A 25,110-nucleotide genomic window follows, 5' to 3' on the forward strand; every position below is an offset into this window, starting at 1 on the left:
ATCTTAGTCATAAAACGTCTAAGTTAAAAATATACATTTTGACAAACAACGACACATTGATTTATAGAAGCACATAACCATAACACTCAAATGCATAAGTTACACTTTGAGTGAGATTGTTTTTCATTGATTAAAGTCTAATTATTGTTAAAGGTACGCGTCGCGTAACGATTAATACAAGTTTCATAAGCGTACGAAAATGCATTCGAGAAATCAGAACCAAGACACAAGTCGAATGACAACGTACGAAACATTGGAACTAAAATTGCATTTTTACCATGTACGTTTATATAATATAATATATAATTAATTATATAAATTAAATAAATATATATTAAATAAATAATATAAGTGTCGGCAATGGGGATTGGACAATGTTGAGCTGCCCCATGTGACCATGCGATCGCATGAAATAATCAAAGAGCCCCCATGCGATCGCATGGGGGGTTTGGTGAGGTGAAGTCCTTAAAATATAGCTCGATCTGGATTCATTTTCATTTTTCATCATCCATCTATTTATTTCGTACTCTATCTATATTTATATATATATTATTATTATTAAAAGTAATATTATTATTAATCATATTAATATTAGTAGTATTATTATCGTATTATACATAAAATACTACGACGAGGTCATGAGTGAATTATCTCAAGACGAGTTTTTCGAGTAGGATAGGGCTAAGGAAATTATGGGTTATAGCTATGGAGGTGATGGGTAATGTTCATGGGCATGCTCGTGAGGTCAATTTAGTATTTATCATCTCCGTTGCGTCTACGTACTTTTCTGCAATATTGAATCTCAATATTGATACGTGAGCACTCATAACTTAACTTTTATATATTAATAGTGTATCCCTGACTAGTACTCGAGAATATAGGATTATGCATGCTTGTACTTTTGATATTTCCATTAGATAGGATATGTTAAATTATGAATTAGTTACGTATGCGGTTGAGATAAGGTATAAGATATGCATGTCTTTGGAAAGCTAGCGAAAAATTAAGAACTTTTCATTTAGATATCGAATGATTTCGATGAACGGATTAAAAGATATCGTCAATTGAATTATCTATAATTTTAAAAGTATTATTGTTAAAATAATTATCGTTATCATTATCGTTATCGTTATCGTTATCGTTGATGTTATCGTCGTCATTATCATTATTATCAATATTATTATTATTATTATTATTATTATTATTATTATTATTATTATTATTATTATTATTATTATTATTATTATTATTATTATGATTATTATTAATATTTTTAAAATAATTAATATTTTTATCAAAACTATCATTTTATTATTTTTATCGTCATTATTATTATTTAAAGTATCATTGATATTAAAACCATCATTTTTATTAAAATTATCATTTTTAATAGAAATATCATTGTTATTATAAGATATCATTATTATTATCATCTTAGTATTATTAATTATCATTTTAATAGAACTATTATCTTTATAAAATATTATTATTATCGCTGGTAATATTAAAAAGTATCGTTATTATTATTAAGATTATCATGATTAGAGTTATCATCTTATTATAATTAATATCCTCTTTAATAAATATAAATAATGTTATTATTATTAGTAGAATAATAATTATTATTATTATTACAAAATAATACAACTTTTACTTATTATTGTTATTATCGATATTATTTTATCAAATAAATATTTGGTACAAAGATATTTTTACCACACGTAATATAGTTACATTAATAATACATATCACTATATTTTTACGATATTAAGTGAACTTTATAAATTTTACTACTTAAGATATATAAAAGTATATTTTATCATATATAAACGTTGATATAATTTTTTTTTTATAAATGGCTTCTATTATTTACCATAATAAAATCTAATAAATATATTTAAATATATAAAACGATTACATTTAAGTTTTATAATAAACGTGTATAAATTTTGAAAATCATTTTGGGTCAAATTGACTTTTGTTAACTTTTGCATGATAATCTCGAGCATTAGGATTGTGATACACTATGACTTGACCTAAATTGTTAGACGGATATTGACCATTATATAAATATATATATACTTAATATAGGTTCGTGAATCCGAGGCCAACCCTGCATTTATCCAGTGTCATCATATGTATTTTTACTACAAAATACAGTATTGTGAGTTTCATTTGCTCCCTTTTTAAATGCTTTTGCAATATATAATTTTGGGACTGTGAATACATGCGCTGCTTTTATAAATGTTTTACGAAATAGACACAAGTAATCGAAACTACATTCTATGGTTGGATTATCGAATCGAATATCACCCTTTTTAGTCTGGTAATCTAAGAATTAGGGAACAGAAACCCTAAGTGACGTGAATCCTAAAGATAGATCCATTGGGCCTAACAAACCCCATCCGGGTTACAGATGCTTTAGTACTTCGATTTTATTATGTCCGATGAGAGTCCCGGAATGATGGGGATATTCTAGACGCATTCTGTTAATGTCGGTTACCAGGTGTTCACCATATAAATGATTTTTATCTCTATGCAGTATATGCGAAATACCTGATATGAGATGAATTTTTAATTCGCGGGTTACGCGTGTTATTTTGTACTCGGGTTACGTGTAAAATTATATATCTGGAAATCTTGTGGTCTATTAAAATGATGAAAAATGATTGTTTATGATAAAATAATGAACTCACCAACCTTTTGGTTGACACTTTAAAGCATGTTTATTCTCAGGTATTAAAGAAATCTTCCGCTGTGCATTAGCTCATTTTAAGGATATTATTTGGAGTCATTTATGGCATATTTCGAAAGACGTTGCATTCGAGTCGTTGAGTTCATCAAGATTATTGTTAAGTCAATTATAGTTGAATGTATTATGAAATGGTATGCATACTGTCAACATTTGGTGTAAAGAAAGTTTGTCTTTTAAAAAACGAATGCAATGTTTGTAAAATGTATCATATAGAGGTTAAATACCTCGCGATGTAATCAACTATTATGAATCGTTTATAATGTATTTGAACGGGTCCTTTCACTAGGACTCGCATAATCGTCGAGAGAGGCTGCGAGATTGATCCAAGCGATGCCGAAATCGAATGACTTTACGTATGCATTACTGAATTAGAACTTAGCTTCGAGAAGGAGGATACCGATTCAGATCAAACTTATGAATCAACGGAGAAAACTGAATTCGAACCAATTGTCTGGGATGAAGGTGAGGAAGAAGAAGAGCATCCTTTCTGCCAAACCGTTGACATCCTTATGTCCCAAACTGTGAATATTTTTTTTGTAGTGAGATTCTCGAATTTGAAGGAACGACACAACCAGATGACTTTATCGATTGGATAAGTACGGTTGATCCAGGTTTAATTTGAAGAATATTTCCAAACCTTTTGTGGATGAAGATACCGAATCCATTTATGACACTGATGGCGAGGAAGAAGAGGAACAAGCGGCGGGGGGTTGAACATCACTTTGAAGTCTTTAGTGTCACCAGTCATCTGTGATAGTGAAGAAGAGAAATTCTCGAGAGCGTCTTGCCATAGAAACGGATGACAACCAGACTTTACATAAGAAGGTTATATCGAAGTTGTTAGAGGTAAACGATTTGTATTGATGTTATTGATGTTAATGATGATATAATCGAGATGGCGATTGATAGTGTTAAACAAAACCCAAGTATGTTATATAGCCATGAAGCATTCGCCAAGTTTTACCTGAAAGGACAATCTGTAGTCTCAAAACCAGGTTGACCGGCATGCTTTACAAAAAAGATTATATTGGCGAGGTTGTAGACTCGATGACAAGTCTTTTCGAAGAAGGGGAGGATGATTCAGGATCACTTAATATTACAATTGGGTTGGCGCACGTGCTATCAAGTATTGGGCGTCAAGATTTATTCACACATTATGTTCGTGGGCCTATTAGTGATCCACTGGGCCAAGGTTAGAAGTCATCATGCATGGTCAGGAAGGAAGCAAAAGAAGATTGTTATGTTTTGTTATTTGAATTTGAATTGGATGGAGATTTAATGTTTATCTTTTAGCTTGTATTTAAATTTCATTTTATTTGTTTTGAAGTCAGTTTTTACGTTTGAGATTAATAAAAGTTTATCAACAAATGTTGGCTTATATTCTTTTTTGCGTACTTTTGTAGCTTTTAGCCAATTTCTTGTCTGGTCATTAGATCCGACATTAGGAAGTCAAAAGTAAAATACTTGTTTTCCACGGGACTCAAAACTGCACAAACTTTTTTAAAGGCTTCCCTCATGGGACCCCAACTTTAAAGGTAACGAGTACCAATTGAGCTTCCGCTCATTAGTATATCATCTAATATACTCAAGAATATTAGTTGAAGTTATTGATCTTCAACTTTAATTGGTAATTGAGTTGACATTGATTCTCCGAGGTTTACCTGAAAGGTCAATCTGTAGTCTCAAAATCAAGTTGAGCGACATGATTTACAAGAAAGATTATAGTGGCGACGTTGTAGACTCGAGGATAAGTCTTTCCGAAGAAGGAGGGAATGATTCAGGATCACTTAATATTACAATTGGGTTAGTGATGATACGCATAATAATTCGTATCGATAAGACATATCTTTTCATAACTTGACGGAATCCCGTCTCGGATCCAACCAGCATAAGGGTCCAGAAAGGAGCGCTTTTTCTCGAATAAACTTAAGCCAGCTAAGAAAAAGACCGTTCAAATATACATCCGAGATGGAGTAAGTTGGTCGTGACTCCACATAAGCCCATCGCATGTCAATCACCGACACCACTTACCCGAATACATATGCATTGAAGAGTTTACAAACTAAAGTTACATAAAGGTCTACTCGACCAAACACATCTGTTATCCGCAGATACCTACAAAGAATGTCACAGACAGATATACGAACCAATTGTAGTCACACCCGACCAGGGAAAAACCACGAAGAAGCACTTGGAATAAACATCGGGTAAAATAATTTTACCAAACCAAGAGTGAAGACATTCATCTGTCACATCACAGTCGGAACAAGCAGTTGTTCCCGGAACATACGCTTGGTCCCGGAACATACAATTGGTCGCGGAACATACACTTGGTCTCGGAACAAGCACTTGAACCTAGAACACACGCTTGGTCCCAGAGCAGACGCACAAACGGGTTATATGCCACATTAACCCACGAATCTAGGAAAAGTTTGTTAGAATCTGTTTGTATACCAATTAAAGGGACAGGTGCCACGTCAGCCCTCGAATCTGGTAAAGTTTGTTATGACCATGAAAGAGACATATGCCACGTCATCCTTTCAAAGCACCTATAAATACACTCATGGGGTCATTCATTACAAAACACTGGATGCATTAATGTTACTTTACCCAAAAATCTTGTTGTAGCATTATCCAGCTGAAAATACAACTCCGATAGAGATTCCGGTCGATATCGGAGCTAACTTTTACCTAAGATATTAACTTATCCGATCCAATCGAGTAAGGTTAATCACATCGTTTGTTTTACGCCCTTGGAATTCAGATTTCAAATCGGGAATTGCACAGTTATTGGAGTTAAAACATTCGACCAATTATTTTTCACAAATTAAGCACTCAAATCTAAATTTATAATCCACCAATTATGATTTAGGTTTGATCAGTTAGCGCATGGGCTATCAAGTATTGGGCCTCAAGATTATTTAACACATTATGTTTGTGGGCCTATAAGTTATCCAGTGGGTTAAGGTTAGAAGTTAGCATGCGTGGTTAGGAAGGACGTAAAAGAAGATTCCATTATAGTTAGTCATGTTTTGTTATTTGAATTTTTTTCAACGACAATTTTTTTGCATCAGTAGATCATTTATTTCAACGAACCTCATCATTTGCACGTAATACACATGTTCGGGCAGAAACCCGATTCACGGTACCTGGGAACACATCTATTCGGGCAGTGTTTCGGGTAGAGGTTCGTGAACGAATCCGGTAAAACCTCCCTATAGGGTCAATATATACCACCATTATTGGTGTTCAATTGGTTTAAAGAAAATCATGTCATCCCTTAGGATCAAATCCATGACCTCTCCCTATCCCATGACTCAAAAGACATAGGGGAAACCGTTGGACATTAGATAGAGATTTGATTTTTATCTTTTAGCTTGTATTCAAATTCCAGTTTATTTGTTTTAAAGTCATTTTTTACGTTTGAGATTAATATAAGTTCATCAACGGCTGTTGGCATATTTTCTTGTTTGTGTACTTTTGTAGCTTTTAGCCAATTTATTGTTTGGTCATTAGATCCGACACTATGAAGACAAAGGTAAAATACTTGTTTCCCACCGGACTCAAAACTGCACCAACTTCTTAAAGGCTTCCCCCTATGAGACCCCAGCTTCAAAGGTAACGGGTACCAATTGAGCTTCCGCTCATTGGTATATATCGAACATACTCAACCATATTAGTTAAAGTTATTGATCTTCAGCTTTAACTGGTAATTAAATTGATATTGATTCATTTATAAAAGTGTTTCAAGTACCCACAGTAGAACTCATTTGTATTTGCTAGGAGGGTTGGAGGTTCATAATCGAAAGGATTGTGAAAAGGGGCTTGTTGTAACTGCCAATTGTTAATTATCTGTATTGATTCTTTCGGATTTGTCTTGTAACCCTTATCATATGCGGTTTTTAAATTTCTATCTAGTATTAACTGCATGAGTTGTAAAATTGATTATGTTCTTGAAAGGGCTTATTAGCAGATACAATGTTATCGCTTAATCATATCATCAAATTGTCTCCACATACCATTTTGTTTATAATAATAGTCAGACAAGGATTGACCAGATTGACTAAATGAATTTATATTTTGATATAGATTAAATGTAACAGATGCATCAACTTTATCATAGGTTTCTTTAAGTTTAGACCATCCATCTTCAGCAGTTTTAGAAAAAATTTGACCATTATACACATCTTCAGATAGTGACATTAATATCCATGCAAGCACAACAGAGTTACACTATCTCATTAACCTAACAACACAACATCTTTTTCATACTCAAATCTAACACAAGAACCATCAATAAAACCAAGTTTATTTTTAGTCTGCAAAGCAAGTCTAATAACACATGACCACACATTATAATTTTTAGTACCCTTAAGCTTTTGTATTATAAGAGATGCACCAGATGTGTCACTAGGATGAAGATATAATGGACATTAAATTCAAGTTTACTAATTTTAGTTATATTACCATAATTAAACAGATTAGGGTTCTCACCCAGAAACTTCTGATTAACAGCAAAATTGGCCCAAAAATAGAATCCACAAGTCGTTGTCGAACCCAAACACAGTAATACAGTCAAACTTTCAACCGATCTTGAAAGAATCAAACAAAGAACAGAAACCCTAATTTTTCAGATCTGAAAAATTTAGGAATCAAACAACCACCTGATCGAAAGATATCAAGCCTTTCGCGCTCTGATACCATGAAGAAACACATGAATTAAACCTTCAATCATAGAAGGTAAACTCTCTAACCACAGGATATCAAAAACTTTAAATCGAAAGCGTTTATAAGGATGAACCAGAAAGAATAGTACACAGTCACTCACAATTTGATCAACCTCACAAGTTCATACAAGATTATCAACTTAGTCACTCAAGAACAACTTATCAAACTCAAAACCCTAAAACGAACGAGAGAGAGAGAGAGAGAGAGAGAGAGAACACACAGATTACAGTATTATGAATGAATACATTAAAATAAAATAAAATTAAGATATAAATTAAAAATATTGCAGCTTGGTCCCTGAAGTTGTAGGTCGGCTAAGCACACAAGTTTTCTTCTTTCAGTTTGATCACCAATCTTCACTTCAACAATCAATAAATTACAACTTCAGTCTCTGCACATTCTTAACCCAAAAATAAGTAATAATGAAATGTTTAGATTAAAGCATAACAAATTATATGATTCAATAATAAGAATAATAGCTTGTTTAACTAATATTATTGTGAGGATGGACTTATTTGTCTTGTTTGGCAACGTGACTAAGATGTTTTTGTATATTACCGATGGGCTTAACATAGTATCATCTTATTCTTAAGCCATATGTAAGGTGTTTGTATGAAGCTTATTTTGAAGAGGCAATTTAACCACATTTGCACAAATGGTACTTTAAATTATAATTGGAACAATCAAGCATGGAAAAGTTACGGATGCTTCAAAACAACAATATCATTACAAGGAATATATAATATACGTTTTTATCATTATAAACAGAAGTCATAATCAAGTGAAATGGTTCTTGTTAACCGTCTCATATTTCTGATTTGTATAACATTGATTAATAAATCATTTATCTCAAGAGGTAATTAATTATATTATAGTAACAAATTTATCTTCATTTCATTTAAACTCTCCTTGATCTTTGAATGATTATAAACAACCATATGGAATTGGTGCGAGTTTCCTCCTGCGAAAGATGAACGCGTCGTGGTAGGTTAGTCCCCTAGCTTGCTGTCCAAAAAAAACAATAATATGAATTTTTCAAATCTGTTATTTTATATTATCTACGTTTGACATGATATGTGACAACTGGTGTTAATGTTATAGTACAATATTTACAAAGTCAACACTGTACTACACACCCTAACACAACATGAACTCTAAAAATTAGTACTTCATATATATAAGCAAGAAAACAAGTGTTAAAAGAGCTTAAACCATTCCCATGGCTATCTCCTTCAATGTTCTGAGGTCAAAGTCAACTCTTCATTTGTTCATCTGTATAGTCTCTCTACTCATTGCCTTGACCTCAGTCCATGGTGGTAATGATGAGAATACCGAAGAAACCACCCATGATTTGCACTCGAAAGGCTTGGTTTTGGTTAAAGTTTATTGTTTGATCATCTTGTTTTTCGGCACTTTTGCTGGTGGGATCTCTCCATACTTTTATCGATGGAACGAGAGCTTTTTATTGTTGGGTACACAATTTGCAGGCGGAGTTTTCTTAGGGACATCTCTTATGCATTTCTTGAGTGATTCCAATGAGACATTTGGATCACTTACTACAAAAACTTACCCTTTTGCTTTCATGTTGGCATGTTCTAGTTACCTTCTTACCATGTTGGGTGATTGTGTGATATTGTATGTTGTCGGAAGAGGTGTTTCAGGGGAAAATAAAGTGGCGGAAGAGGTTGAAGAGGGGAGGACAGTTAACGGCGTTAGTGTTGGAAATATGTTCTCGGGTTGGCTATGGTTCGACCGTGGTTTGACCGTGGTACATATATTCCGAAGATATGCCCATGCCATTAAATAATAAAAGTCCATTTATCCTATTCGGTCACACACAAAGGCCAATCGTAAATTGTTTGATATACCTTCTAATCGGAAATTAATTTATTAATCATTAGTTAATGGTTTAATAAATTAAGTAAGTTTTTTTTATGTGAGTACATATACTTACAAATCTAAATATGTAGAGATTTGATTAGATTTTGCAAATCATATTTTATATAATATATAAGATTTGATTTGATATAAATAAGATTTGATTTGATTTATAAATCTTATTTTATATAAAGATTTGTACTATAATCATATTTTATATAATATATAAGATTTGATTTGATATAAATAAGATTTGATTTGAGTTGTAAATCTTATTTTATATAAAGATTTGATTTTGCAAATCTTTCAAAATCTTTATATTTGTATTATATGTATTATTGTATCAATTTTAATTCTATATAATACCAAATCTTGGTATTGAAAAGATATAGAAACTTGAGATACAAAAACACACATACAAAATGATATTTCTCTTTCTCTTTTTCAAGTAACCAAAATACTTGAGATCTATAATTGGGTTCGGTTTTGGTGGAAATAAGGAAAAAGAAAAGATCCGTTAAGTAGAAGGTATAGATTGAAACAAGGTTGGAACTTTGGGTGTCTACCGTTTAGAGGAACTCTTCTTTGGGTTTTTCAGATTCGATCTTCAAAAGGCTACAAATGTTGTATTCTAATCTTCTCTTGTTTAATTTCGTTAATTTTGTTTTGTTTGCTAAAGTTTTGTACAATGATCCGTGGAAGAGTATGATTTTGTAAAGTTTTAAAAATGCTTCCGCTCGCTTTGAATTTGTATCATACTCCAACAGTGGTATCCGAGCCATCTTGTACAAGTTTTAACAAACTTTTCTTATGATATTTAGTTTTGATGGATGCGTTGTGCATGATTCTTGGAGATGATCATGCATAACAAACATGCAAAACAAGTATCATAATTTATGTTTTATGTTTCCTAAATACTAATTTGAATCTTGGATTTTGGCAAAATGTAAAATGGGTTAAATTCATTTTTTTCATTTAAGAAATTTTTTTTCAGCCTGGACAGTCCGTATTTGATGGACTGTTTCGGGGCTTTAAACTCAATATTATTATATGAGACCAATTTCATTTGAAAGCTAACTGAAAGAACTTAAATTTGAAAAAAAAATTCATCGAAAACGAATTAGAAATGAGTAAGATATGACCATTTAAAGTTACATGTATGAATCTGCCAAAATCCGAAAATTTTAATGGTAACTTGCATGTTGACTATTAAAGATTCAATGTTTAGGAAAATAAAGTACATGAATTCTTTTCATGTTTTACATGAAATGAGAAAATTAAAATTATTAATTTTAGACTTTATGCTTTGGTAAGGTGAATAAATCTCCAACATGTTTTGATTCACTTAATATGTTTATTTGGATGGTTTTGGCATGAAAACCATACTTACAAAATATGAAGTGGGTTTACATACATATGTTATGTAAACAAGGATTGAATATTATAAGTGCCATTAAGTGTTGTTTAAATCAATCCTTATCGAAACATGTTATATGAAAATGGACGGTTGGCACTCCATTTGTTATGTATGTGATTGTTGTATGAAATCGGTAGTATTTGCCTCAATAAGACCCTTGTGTGGATGTTTGGTTGTATGATTTAATTTATTATTTATTCGGGATGAATGTAATAATTTATTAAACGACTTGCATGTCGTCTTTCTATTTATATTGTATTTGTAATAGTATAGAAAATAGAATAGTTATTTTGTAAGATAATGCAACCAAGATTGAAATCAAGAAGACGATGTTCACAAGGCAGCCCATCCGAGCATATAATGGAGATGGCGGTTTTAGTGGGAGCCAATTGTCACACAAGGTTATGTCCCTAGTTGACCATGTTTTTCCGTGTGTTGGCTCACCGGAAAAACGCATAGGACTCGAGGCATACTACCGATAATTGCGTGTCATGATTATTATTATTTTATTATTTGTCTATGCCATGCTAGCTAGAAAATGTTTTAAAAAAAAAACAAAAGGGACAATAATCATATAAAACGGTTTGGTTAAAGTTAGTTTAACAAACGCAACACGCAATACATAATTAGCAAATGTTTTAAAATGGTGTAAACAACTTTTGCTAAAAGAAAACAAAAACCCGTTTTAAATGTAAACTTTACGCTATCCATGAGTAGTACACACATCCGAAACTTCTACTTGTTAGAGTTCGCGATACCCGAGAGTCTTGGGCCGGACTTTAATTGGGTGTTGGGAAGGGTGAGGTGAATTTCGCGATACCCGAGAGTCTTGGGCCGGATTTCACGTGTATCTATCACGGACGGTTTACAATCTGAAATCGTGGTTTGCGGCAAACCCGCCACGAGGAAGGATTAGCGTAGAAGGGATTAAACATGCCAAGTGAAATAATTGATTATCACTAAATCCCGCAGAACCTAAGAATTTCATAATGGATGAAATTGGTAATATAGTTACCTACCTAAATAGCTTATGGTTGGCGATCCGCGGCGAATCCGTCGTTAACATAAGTGAAATATGGATCTTAGCCTTGTTAATTATAATAGTTTGAATATTAAACACACTTGGGTAATTATCTTAACAAGGTTTAAACATATCAAACTAACTAATACAACTTACTTTAAAAATAAAAATATGACAGATGTCTGCAACAAACACAAATCCTACTCCGTCATCAATCACTAATTTCTGCCTTAAAGGGCTCCTCGAAAAGGACAAGCTTACGGGTTTGAACTACATGGACTGGCTTCGCAACCTAAGAATTGCTCTTAGGATGGAAGGAAAGATCAGGGCTATTGAGGAACCCTTACCGGCAGAACCCAGATCGAGAGCTACTCAAGCGGCTAGGGACGAGTTTGAAAAACGGCGTTCCGAGTCTAATGAGGTAGCATGCTTAATGTTGGTGACCATGTCTCCAGAGCTCCAAAAGGGCATGGAGAGCTTAGGGTCATATGACATGCTTAACCAACTCAAGGACATGTTCCAACAACAAGCAAAGCAAGAAAGGTTTGACACCGTGAAAGCTCTCGTATCTTGCAAAATGGCAACGAGAAGTAGTGTTAGTGTCCATGTACTACAAATGAAAGGGTACATAGACCGGTTGGAGCGCCTTGGTTTTTCCATAAGTCAGGAGCTTGCAACGGATTTTATCCTGAACTCGCTGACTAGTGCATATGAAGGATTCATTATGAACTATAATATGAACAATATGGAGAGAACAATCATGGAGCTCCATGGCATGTTAAAAACCGCTGAGGCTAACATGGCCAAAGCTAAACTCGCAACTACCGTTCTAGCCATTCGTGAAGGTGGGATTAAGAAGAAGAAAAACAAAGCAAAGGGCAAGAACAAGGGAAAGGGTAAGGTTGGCACGTCCAACTTCAAACCTAAACCTAAGGGCATTGCTAACTCTTCTACTTCAAAGATCCCGCAAATCAAGTCTCCTGAAGAAGCAATATGCTTTCATTGTGGGGATAAAGGACATTGGAGGCAAAATTGTACTAAGTATTTGAAGGAACTTAATGAACTACGGGCTAAGGGAGTCGCCGTACCTTCAGGTTTGTTCATGATTGAACTAAACAATACTACTATTTCTAATTCCTGGGTATTGGACACGGGATGTGGTACTCATATTTGTACAAATGTGCAGGGACTCACAAGAAGTAGGAAGCTGAAGACCGGGGAGCTTAATCTAATCATGGGGAATAAGAATGTTGCCTCTGTTGACATGATTGGAGAATACAAGCTTTCTTTTGATTCTGGTTTATGTATTGTTTTATCTAATGTTTGCTACAGTGCCGAAATGGCAAGAAACATTATATCTTTTGATGCTTTATTTAATGATGGTTTTAATTTTAGTTTTGATAATGGATCAATACTTGTTCACAAAAATTGGATGTTTTATTTCAAGGCTAGTCCTTGTAAAGGCATCTTAGAAACCACAGCAAAGCTAAATGATAGTTCAATCTACAATGTTGATTCATCCAAAGATGTTTTGGATAAAACGTATCTATGGCATTGTCGTTTAGGCCACATAAACAAGAAACGCATAGCCAAACTCCAGTCAGATGGAATTCTAGAATCATTTGATATAATATCGTATGATGAATGCGAATCTTGCTTATCAGGAAAAATGACAAAGGCACCTTTCACAGGAAGCTGTGAACGGGCAAAGGATCTGTTGGGGTTGGTACACACTGATGTGTGCGGTCCGTTCAGATCGCCTACTAGACACAAGGAACGATACTTCGTTACATTTACTGATGACTTCAGTAGATATGGCTATGTTTATTTAATTGAACAAAAGTCTGAAACTTTTGGAGTGTTCAAGGCATACCAAAACGAAGTAGAAAATCAACTGAACAAAAGAATTAAGATTCTCCGATCTGATAGAGGTGGTGAATATCTTAATGATGAATTTCGTGATCATCTATGGGGTTGTGGGATAATCTCACAATTAGCTCCTCCTAGAACACCACAACATAATGGTGTGGCTGAAAGGAGGAATCGAACATTACTTGATATGGTTCGATCCATGATGAGCCGCACAATGCTTCCAATCAGTTTTTGGGGTTACGCCCTATAAACTGCCGCAAGGATCCTTAACCTCATCCCAACCAAGAAAGTTTCCAAAACACCTTATGAGATATGGCATGGTAAAACTGTGTCTCTCTCATATCTAAGAATCTGGGGTTGTGAGGCTTACGTTCGTCGTGAAGCTCAAGATATACTTGAACCCAGATCTGAAAAGTGTTTATTTGTTGGTTACCCGGCTGATTCTTTTGGATATTTGTTTTACAACCCTACTGAGAACAAAGCCTTTGTGTCTCGAAGGGGAGTCTTCTTTGAAAAGGATCTCATATCGAAAGGAACCAGTGGGACAAAATTGACCTTGAAGAAATTCAAGAATCAACCGACATGGAAACCGATATTGGAACCGATTCTCCTCAAGAGGTCGATGAGCCTGCAATTGAAAGAGAAAATGACCTACAGCCACCACCCATACATAGATCTGATAGAGTGCGTCGAACACCAAAGAAATATAGTTTACACATATTTGAGGGTGATGACGAAAATATAGATTCTGATGAACCTATTACCTATCAGGAAGCGATGACAGGCCCCGAGTCTGCCAAATGGAAGGAGGCTATGGACAACGAGATCCAATCCATGCATAATAATCAAGTCTGGATCTTGATTGATCATATACCAGGTATTAAAACTATTGGGTGTAAGTGGGTCTTCAAGAAGAAGACCGATATGGATGGAAATGTACACACATTCAAAGCCAGACTGGTGGCTAAGGGTTACACGCAACAATATGGTGTAGACTATGATGAAACTTTTTCACCAGTAGCTATGTTGAAATCCATTAGAATACTTCTTGCCATAGCTGCATTTTATGACTATGAGATATTGCAAATGGATGTAAAAACAGCTTTCCTTAATGGTAAACTAACAGAGGATGTGTTTATGACACAACCTGAGGGTTATGTACATCCTAAGTATCCTAATAGTGTGTGCAAGCTTCAAAGGTCCATTTATGGACTTAAACAAGCTTCTCGTACCTGGAATCTTTGCTTTAATGAGAAGATCAAAGAATTTGGTTTTATTAGAGGCGAAGATAAGCCATGTGTCTATGTTAGGTCTAGTGGGAGTGTTGTAGTCTTCCTTGTACTATATGTCGATGACATATTACTCATGGGAAACGATATCCCGACACTGAAAGATGTCAAAGCTTGGCTAGGGAAATGTTTCTCCATGAAAGACATAGGAGATGCATCATATATTTTGGGAATAAAGATCTATCGAGATAGGTCAAGAAGATTAATTGGGCTAAACCAAAGTGCATATATAGATAAGATACTGAAGAAATTCGGTATGCATAACTCTAAGAAAGGGTGCGTTCCTATGAACCCTGGAATGATATTGAGCAAGTCTCAATGTCCTAATTCTGACTTGGAGTCAGCTACCATGAGTCGTACTCCATATGCTTCAGCTATAGGATCGATCATGTATGCGATGATATGCACTAGACCTGACGTGTCGTATGCACTTAGCATGACTAGTCGTTATCAGGCCAATCCTGGTGAAGCTCATTGGATAGCAGTCAAGAACATTCTAAAGTATCTTAGGAGGACCAAAGAGATGTTCTTGGTCTATGGTGGGAATGACGAGCTGAGCATCAAAGGATACTCAGATGCTAGTTTCCAATCAGATATAGATGATTGCTCTTCACAATCAGGATTTGTATTTATGTTGAACGGTGGAGCCGTCACATGGAGAAGTGGCAAGCAAAGTACTATTGCTGATTCTACGACAGAAGCCGAGTATATAGCAGTAAATGAAGCTGCTAAAGAGGCCATGTGGATAAAGAAATTCATCGGGGATCTAGGAGTGGTTCCTACAATCCATGATCCTGTTGAGATTTTCTGCGACAATGTGAGTGCGGTTGTCTTGGCTCAAGAACCGAGGTCACAAAAGCGCACACGGCATATACTCAGAAAGTACCATTACATCCGTCAACTTGTAGCAGAAAATGACATATTATTAAGTAGAGTAGACACGACTAAGAACTTGGCTGATCCTTTCACCAAGCCTTTGCCACAGACTAAGCATGATGCTCATAGCATGTCTATTGGCATTCGTGTCATTGATGATAAAGTTTGATTGTATTTATTATGTTAAGTTTGAAACTTTAAACATTGGGCAATAATATATGTTGCAATTGATCTGATGATTAATATATTGAGATTATATTATACGCACGATGCGATCATTTCATTGTATATTGCCATGTTTCATTTTACATGTTTTAACTTCCAATGAATACTATTTCATAAACTTCCACAGTCGGTCATTCTCTAAGGAAGAGAGAATTGAATTAAGGCTGCTATGAAGTGTAGTAATATAGGCTTATATGAAACTACATTCATGAGGAACTTGATAGTTGATTCAAGGTTCTGGAATGACCACACTTAGATGCTACTTCATGGTGTTAAGTCACAAGTAAGCTCTAAGATGACAATATCATTTATCCTAGAGTGGATATGTATGAGGAATCCTGACACAAACTATATTCTACTTTGACCTGTATTTAATGATGTGCGTAAATGCCAGTCATAAGGGTGTAGATCAGGTACAATATGGGATGTGGTGGATGTCTATACAGTTGAAGCAATTTGTTCCTTCTTCTCATAGCAAGTTGAAGCGATATCTCTGGGCCCCTCGTTGATTTGTGCTGCATTAAATACATGGCCATGCTACGACTGAATTGATGCAATAGCAGTCTATTTGATCACCACAAATCTCTATCGGGAAATATAATCTTGAACGATGATGATTGACACTTAACCATGTCACACGTTCATAAAGATATCTAGAACAAAAGGATGATTGATATAAATAAAAATATAGGAGTGTAACGTAGCAGACTAGTTGTTACACATGGTGTGTCTTTAAGACTAGCCAATATTATTAATGTGAGTGCAAGTGGGAGTCTGTTGGAAATATGTTCTCGGGTTGGCTATGGTTCGACCGTGGTTTGACCGTGGTACATATATTCCGAAGATATGCCCATGACATTAAATAATAAAAGTCCATTTATCCTATTCGGTCACACACAAAGGCCAATCGTAAATTGTTTGATATACCTTCTAATCGGAAATTAATTTATTAATCATTAGTTAATGGTTTAATAAATTAAGTAAGTTTTTTTTTATGTGTGTACATATACTTACAAATCTAAATATGTAGAATTTGATTAGATTTTGCAAATCATATTTTATATAATATATAAGATTTGATTTGATATAAATAAGATTTGATTTGATTTATAAATCTTATTTTATATAAAAATTTGTACTATAATCATATTTTATATAATATATAAGATTTGATTTGATATAAATAAGATTTGATTTGAGTTGTAAATCTTATTTTATATAAAGATTTGATTTTGCAAATCTTTCAAAATCTTTCAAAATCTTTATATTTGTATTATATGTATTATTGTATCAATTTTAATTCTATATAATACCAAATCTTGGTATTGAAAAGATATAGAAACTTGAGATACAAAAACACACATACAAAATGATATTTCTCTTTCTCTTTTTCAAGTAACCAAAATACTTGAGATCTATAATTGGGTTCGGTTTTGGTGGAAATAAGGAAAAAGAAAAGATCCGTTATGTAGAAGGTATAGATTGAAACAAGGTTGGAACTTTGGGTGTCTACCGTTTAGAGGAACTCTTCTTTGGGTTTTTCAGATTCGATCTTCAAAAGGCTACAAAGGTTGTATTCTAATCTTATCTTGTTTAATTTCGTTAATTTTGTTTTGTTTGCTAAAGTTTTGTACAATGATCCGTGGAAGAGTATGATTTTGTAAAGTTTTAAAAATGCTTCCGCTCGCTTTGAATTTGTATCATACTCCAACAGTTAGACCTGTGTGTAGTACTCCACCGATTCTTGCTAAGACGTCATCGTTAAGTGACACTGTTCTTCTTATCTTGGCTTTGTGTTTTCATTCCATTTTCGAGGGTATTGCTGTTGGAGTATCATGTAAGTCAACTTTACTCTTTCTATATGTTAGAAATACATATTTAGATGGTGTAAGTTGTAATTATAATCCAATTAGCTAGATCATATCCCAACTTAAGGTTTAAGTCCTAGTTACATCGTAAGTATTACCCATCACTATATTATTGTTAATTATGTATATACAAAGTTTACAGCGTTTAACTAATTGTTTGTTACACACTTCATCACAAAATAATTGTTCCGTTTTGATTTTTCAAAATCTTTATTTTTCAATTTGACGTTAAATGTCTTTGTTTGTGTTACATAATAGGAGTAGTTGTTAAAAATTAAAATAACAATACCTACATTTAATTTTTTTTTTTTTTTTTTTTTTTTGAACATCAAAATTTTATTAATCAAAAGCTAGGCACCCTAGTAAGGTACTAGGGAACCTATCCGATCCATTTATATAATTTTTATCGAATATTATTTGACATAAATAAAAATATTTAAAGTTAAAGTTAAAAAAGAAGAGCTTTAAAAGTCAAAACATGACAATTATTTTGAGACAGATGAAGTATATAATATGGGAACTATTTGAATTGCATATATATGGAGTCATAAAAAGGCACATATGATGGTTACTCGTGTTAGTCTTTAAAAATGTTTGAAGGAGATTTTGTTTATAATTAAGTACTCATGGCGTACAAGGTTAGATTATGTGAGATATATGTGAGCAAATTGATTTGCAGAAACTTGATTCTGCATTTGAATGTTGTCAACCATAACGCTAAGATTCGTGAAGCCTCTAATGCTAATTTCTGCTCTTAGCAAGTCTTGAATGTAGACAAATTGTTAAACAAGGTAAATGTTGTGGTTGAATTTTTGTTTTCAACAACAGTTAATAAGAATGTTTGTCTACATTTCACATCTCTTATACCTCACATTCATGAAATTGGGATTGGGTATATGTTGTTATTGCAACAGTTTGTAGCTTGTTACTGCTAATTAAGTTTTCATGTTCACTTTTGTAGCTTATACCTCACATTCGTGAGATTCAGTATGTAACTTTTTTTTTTTGAACGGCTCCAATTTTTTTTAAAAAATAACCAAGCTAGCAAGAGATGAAAGCCAAATACTAGTAAACCTTACTATAAACATAGTAGTTTTTGATGTTCTAATCCACAATGGGGTCAATCATCAGACTCCATATTAAATAGGATCAAATGGATTCGTACATAAAATCTAACTTAAACGTTAATTGGATATGTTTCAGCCACAAAATCAGACGCATGGCGAAACCTATGGACAATCTCACTGCACAAGATTTTTGCAGCAGTTGCAATGGGAATCGCTCTTCTGAGATTGATACCGAAACGGCCATTCATGTTAACCATTGCTTACTCATTTGCCTTTGGGATCTCAAGTCCAATTGGGGTTGGAATTGGTATTGCCATTGATGCCACCAGCCAAGGTGAAACGGCATATTGGATCTATGCCATCTCCATGGGTATTGCTTGTGGGGTGTTTGTGTATGTAGCCGTTCACCATCTTATATCTAAAGGTTTTAAACCACAACAAGACTCTTACTTTGACACACCATTTTTCAAGTTTTTTGCTGTGCTTCTTGGAGTTGGAGTCATTGCAGTTGTGATGCTTTGGGATTAATTAATTGTTAAAAGGAATTTAAAAAAAAAAAATGATTATTCTGATCTTGTTTCTTGATTATATAATTTGTTAATGTATTTAATTATATGTGACTGTTCGTTACAAAGTTTCGTTTATGTTGTTTGAAGTGTGTATTAAACTATTAATGAATCCGTCACTTCAAGAGCTCATGGTAATACAATCAAGAATTTGCATTACTTGTTGATTTTAGGAAAATGATCTTGTATATCTATTTTCACAGTTTTACGACACTTTGATATTTGATATTGATATACATACATCTATACATTATTATAAAGCGCGTGTCTATAATTAAAGGAATATGAACCTTGCTTTTATTCATTCAAGTCATCTGCTTTTATAATGCAGAGTTACAACTGTACATGAGAGATACAAGGAGGTAACTAACTATGCTACTTTACAGTATTGACTCTAGTTATCATTGACTCTGTTTACAAAGTACAGATACATACAATATCGACTGACCATGTGCATTACAACATATATTATTTAACTGTCTTATATCCCCCCTCAGTCAAAGCGTTCGAGTCTCGAAGGCAAAGACTGTGTCTGAACTCTTCAAATAGCATGCGCGGTAATCCTTTAGTAATAATATCGACAATCTGAAATCGTGTAGGAACATGCAATACTCTAACATGACCGCGTGCCACCTTTTCACGAACGAAATGAATGTCTAGCTCGATATGTTTCGTGCGCTGGTGTTGAACCGGATTCTCGGATAAGTAGATGGCGCTTACATTATCGCAAAAAACAAGTGTAGCTTTGGCAAGCGGAGAATGTAACTCAAGTAGTAAATTTCGTATCCAACAGGTTTCGGCTACTACATTCGCAACACCCCTATATTCGGCTTCGGCACTTGATCGTGATACAATTGGTTGATGTTTTGAAGACCACGAAATCAAGTTATCCCCTAAATAAACACAATATCTGGAGGTAGAACGACGGGTGTCGGGACATCCCTCCCAATCGGCATCGGTGTATGATATGAGAGAAGAGTCTTTACTTTTCGAAATATGCAGACCAAAAGAGAGGGTACCTTTGATGTATCGTATTATACGTTTCAATGTGTGCATATGTGCTTCATGTGGCGAATGCATATGAAGACACACTTGCTGGACTGCATAGGCTATGTCGGGGTGAGTGAAGGTCAAGTATTGTAGAGCCCCGGCTAAACTGCGGTAGTGAGTTGGATTGTTTATCGACAATAGAACTTTGTTTGCCTAAAGTGTCAACTGGTGTGCTTATAGGATTACAATGAACCAAATCTGCCCTCTGTATAATAGTGCGTATGTAGATTGATCAAGAAACAGTCCCATAGCATTACGTGTGACGGATATACCAAGAAATGAACTCAACGGACCTAAATCTTTCATGGAAAATTCGTTAGCTAGTAAACGAATGATGTAATCACGTAGGCTGTTGGAAGAAGTTGTCAAAATGATGTCGTCGACATATAGAAGTAAATAAGCAATACTATTTCCGTTATTTTATATGTATGAACCAGATAGTAGCGACAAAATCAGCAAATCGTTGATACCATGCACGCGGTGCTTGTTTTAAACCATAGAGAGAACGCTTAAGAAGGCATACGTGTTCAGGATGTTGCGAGTCACGAAATCCCATCGGTTGGTGCATGTATACCGTCTCATGGAGAGAACCATGTAAGAAGGCATTTTTCACATCAAGTTTTTATATAGACCAAGATTTAGAGACGGCAATACTTAAAACCGTACATATAGTGGCGGGTTTTACAACTGGACTAAAGGTGTCATAACAATCGATGCCTACTTGTTGAGCACGACCATTACCAACCAATCGAGCCTTATACTGTTCGAATGTACCATCGGATTTAAATTTATGACGGAAGATCCACATGGACCGAATTACATTCATATTCTGTTTTCGGGGGATAAGTATCCATGTGTTGTTATCAACTAGGGCCTTGTATTCGTCGGCCCTAGCACGGTGCCAATTAGGGTCGGTTAGGGCTTGCTTGGGATTGGAGGGTACTGGTGAAATAGAGGTCGAGACAGAAAGATTAAAGGGAATACGAGGCTTAAAGATGACATCCATACTTCTAGTAGTGATGGTCCGAGTAGGTGCTGCGATTGGTGTATTTTGGGGTGTAGAGGAGTTACTGTTCGGTGATGTACATGAAGATGGTGAAGAGCTCGAATGTGAGTCAGAAGAGTGGTGTGTAGGAGTTTTCATGGGTGAGGTTGGTAATGAGGTAGGACTTGGGCCAGGTGATTTTGGGCCTGGCGTAGGAGTTGTTGTAGAAATAGAAGGGTCACGTTGATTTTCCATGTAAAGATAATGATTAAAGTTGTCTGTGAGGAATTGATAGTTAGACTTGTTTTGATCAGGAGTTACTATTACAATTATAGGATCAGCTCTTATTTGCAATCTTCCTTAAAGAAAGTCTAAGGTAGTTGCAGGTCCATTTTCCTTTTTTTATAATGTGCGGGATTCCTACTCTGAGTAGGCTTCTTCGTGCGTGCCATTCTAGGAGTGGTAGCAAAGGGAAAATATGTTTCATGGAATATGACATGGCGAGATATAATTATTTTGTGGGTAGAGATATCGCAGCATTTATAGCCACGATAATTTGCGGGAAAACCAAGAAAAACGCATGGCGTAGAGCGTAGTTGAAGTTTATTTATGGTTGTAGATGGGATAAGTGGGTAACAAAGGCAACTAAAAACACGTAAATGGTCAAGAGTTTGGTGTACGAAAGTAAAGTAGTTGGGTAGGAGATAGGTTTTGAAGTAGTTTTGTTGGTAGAATGTTAAGTAAATAGGTGGCGTGTGCGAGGGCGTGTGGCCAAAATTTTGGCGGTACACAAGAGTGAGATAGTAAGGTTCGAATTATGTTGTTTATCGTACGAATTTTTAACTCGGCTTTTCCGTTTTGTGATGAAGTATAAGGACATGAGAAACGAAAAACCATGCCATTGGTTGCACAAAATTGATGAAATTTATTGTTGTTGTATTCGATACCGTTATCGCATTGGAATGATTTTATATTGATACTGAATTGAGTTTGAACGAATTTGTAAAAGTTAAGAAATGTTTGAAATACTTGTGATTTATTTGCTAGTGGAAATGTCCATAAGAAATTAGTTGTATCATCTAGAAGCAGCATATATATCAATGACCATTATTACTTAAGACGGGGGAGGTCCATAAATCACTATGAAGAATGTCAAATAGAGCATAAGTAAAATTGGAAGATGCATAGAAAGGTAATCGTACATGTTTTCCGAAAATGCAAGATTGACAAATAGTATTTTTATTTCTAGATTTACAAGAGATGTAATTTTTATTTTCTAACAGAATTAAAAACATGCATGCCCGGGTGACCTAGCCGGTTATGCCATAAATCTGATGATGAAGTGGAAAAAGCAAAATTATTTGAAATAGAACACAGAAATGATGGATGAAGTGGATAAAGGTCTCCGGTGCTATTAGACCGAGCTATTGGGGTCCCCGTCGGAAATTCCTTCACAGTAAAACCAAAAGGATCAAATTCAATAGATATATGATTATCAATAGCAAGTCAACGAACAGAAATTAAATTTTTAATTAAATGAGGGGAGTGAAGGACATTTTTGAGGTGTAAGTTGGTCGGGGATGGTAGGTTTAAGCAAGTGTGACCGTACCCATGTATTGGCAAACCGTGTCCATTAGCGAAAATAATACGTTTAGACGTTGTTGAAGGATAATAAAATAGTAGATTACCTTAATTGTTTATCATGTGAGAAGTGGCATCCGTGTCTAAATACCAATTATCGTCAGGCGGGTTTATGGTCATTGTGTGCATTGCTGCTTCCAAATTAGTGGGCTGAGAAGACACTGAATTTGCATAATTAGCAGTGGGCTGAGGGCCCAATAAACCAGGCTGTGGAGAAACAGGTCGAGTCCAAGGTGTAGAAGGGAATGGACAAGGGGGAGCAGCCCATTGTGTAACATCCCGCATTTTTTTCGTTAAATTATTTTAACGCCCGTCTTTTAATTTTAATAATATCCTTCGTATCTAGATTCGTATCCTCCATTAGCTAACATTCTTAATATTTTCGTTATCGGATTATAACGTCTCCTGTACTCTCGTGTAATTCAAAATAATTCGTTCGGTTAATTCCCGGACCCGACTACAAACTTGAGGGACCAATGTTGCCAAAAGACCAAACTTTTGACTAGGTCAAAGTGGTCAACACCCACTTCCTCCATCCATTATCCATTTCATTTCCAATTTTTCTTAATACTTTCACATATTCTCTCAAATTTCATTTCAAAGAATCATCATCCATTTCAAATCGAGAAAGCATCAATCCAAACAAATTACATATTTGGAATCCTTGCATCTTCCTCTTCGAATCCATACCGATTACATCTCATAAGGGTAACTTTCTAAAATCACTAGATTTCTTGTTCTTGATGTTTTTGACTTATAAAGTTGTTAATTAGTATCTATGGCTCAAGTCTAACATGAATATATGATTAATTTGTTCGATTTTGTTGTTTTGAGTAACTAGCATGAACTCATTAAATGGGTGTGTTTAATCTTAAGTTTTGGATATTTAAATGTTGTTTAAATGTTAAAGTTCATGTATTAAATGTGTTACTAGCATCATTAGCTTCAATTTGATGTATAGGTTGATTGAGAAAACTTCATTAACATGATTATTGATTTTGTGAATTTTGAGTTAGGGTTTGATGAACTTGAAATAAACTTTTGACACTTTGAATGCCATGAAACGTTGTTAGTAAATGTTTAGTTGTATTGTATGTTTAATTATCTTCGAAACGGCGTATCGTATGTGTAAAGTGGATTCCCAAATCATGAAATGCATTTTGTGAACTTGCAACCTTGAGAATAAGCCTTTAATGATCACTTGACGAGTTTTCGGTTATTGCAAATGATGTTTTTGGTTGGTGAAATATGTTTAGTTGTGTTCTTTGTCAAATTACCTTTCCAACGATATAAGATACGCGTTTTAAGTATTTACGGTTCGTAAATTATGGTTGTTTGAAGTTTGGCTCGTTTGGAACACTTGAAAACTGCCAGACTTGCTGAACAGACAAATGGAGCGGCGCGCCATAACTGGAACGGCGCGCCATTTTGGACTGTCCCAATTTCTTTTTGATTTTCATGTTTTCATCCCCGTTTACTCGTAACTCCGATTAACATGAAACTTGGCAAACATGTTTATATATACTTTCTCATCATGGAAAAATTGTCGGATACCCGACCCGACCTCGTTGACTTTGACTTTGACTTTGACCAAGTTTGACTTTTAGTCAAACTTAACCAAATGTTTATGCGATCGTTCTAACATGCTTTTATACTTGTATCTTGCATGAAACTTGACAATTTGACTCACATGCTATATAATCGAGTCGTAACGAGCCATAGGACTAATTGAACACTTTGACCGACTTTATACTTTACCGATATTGATACAACCTATTGTTTAGGTCAAGACTAGCATTCGTTCTTACACACGTTAACTTTGTGAAGTATATTTATTCTCGTGCACTCAAGGTGAGATCATAGTCTCACCTT

General features: G+C 34.6%; 1 protein-coding gene across 1 annotated transcript; it reads left to right on the forward strand.

Annotated features, from left to right (window-relative positions):
• The first annotated feature begins 8,702 nt into the window (after positions 1–8,702).
• Positions 8,703–19,524, forward strand: LOC139876206 (zinc transporter 2-like). The gene is made up of 4 exons (XM_071863497.1): positions 8,703–9,185; positions 14,443–14,462; positions 17,792–17,898; positions 19,133–19,524. Exons 1-4 carry the CDS (start codon positions 8,703–8,705, stop codon positions 19,522–19,524), a joined length of 1,002 nt encoding a protein of 333 aa, XP_071719598.1.
• The last annotated feature ends 5,586 nt before the right edge of the window (positions 19,525–25,110 follow it).

This window comes from Rutidosis leptorrhynchoides, chromosome 1 (assembly GCF_046630445.1).
Source record: "Rutidosis leptorrhynchoides isolate AG116_Rl617_1_P2 chromosome 1, CSIRO_AGI_Rlap_v1, whole genome shotgun sequence".
In the NCBI taxonomy this organism is placed as follows: Eukaryota; Viridiplantae; Streptophyta; class Magnoliopsida; order Asterales; family Asteraceae; genus Rutidosis; species Rutidosis leptorrhynchoides.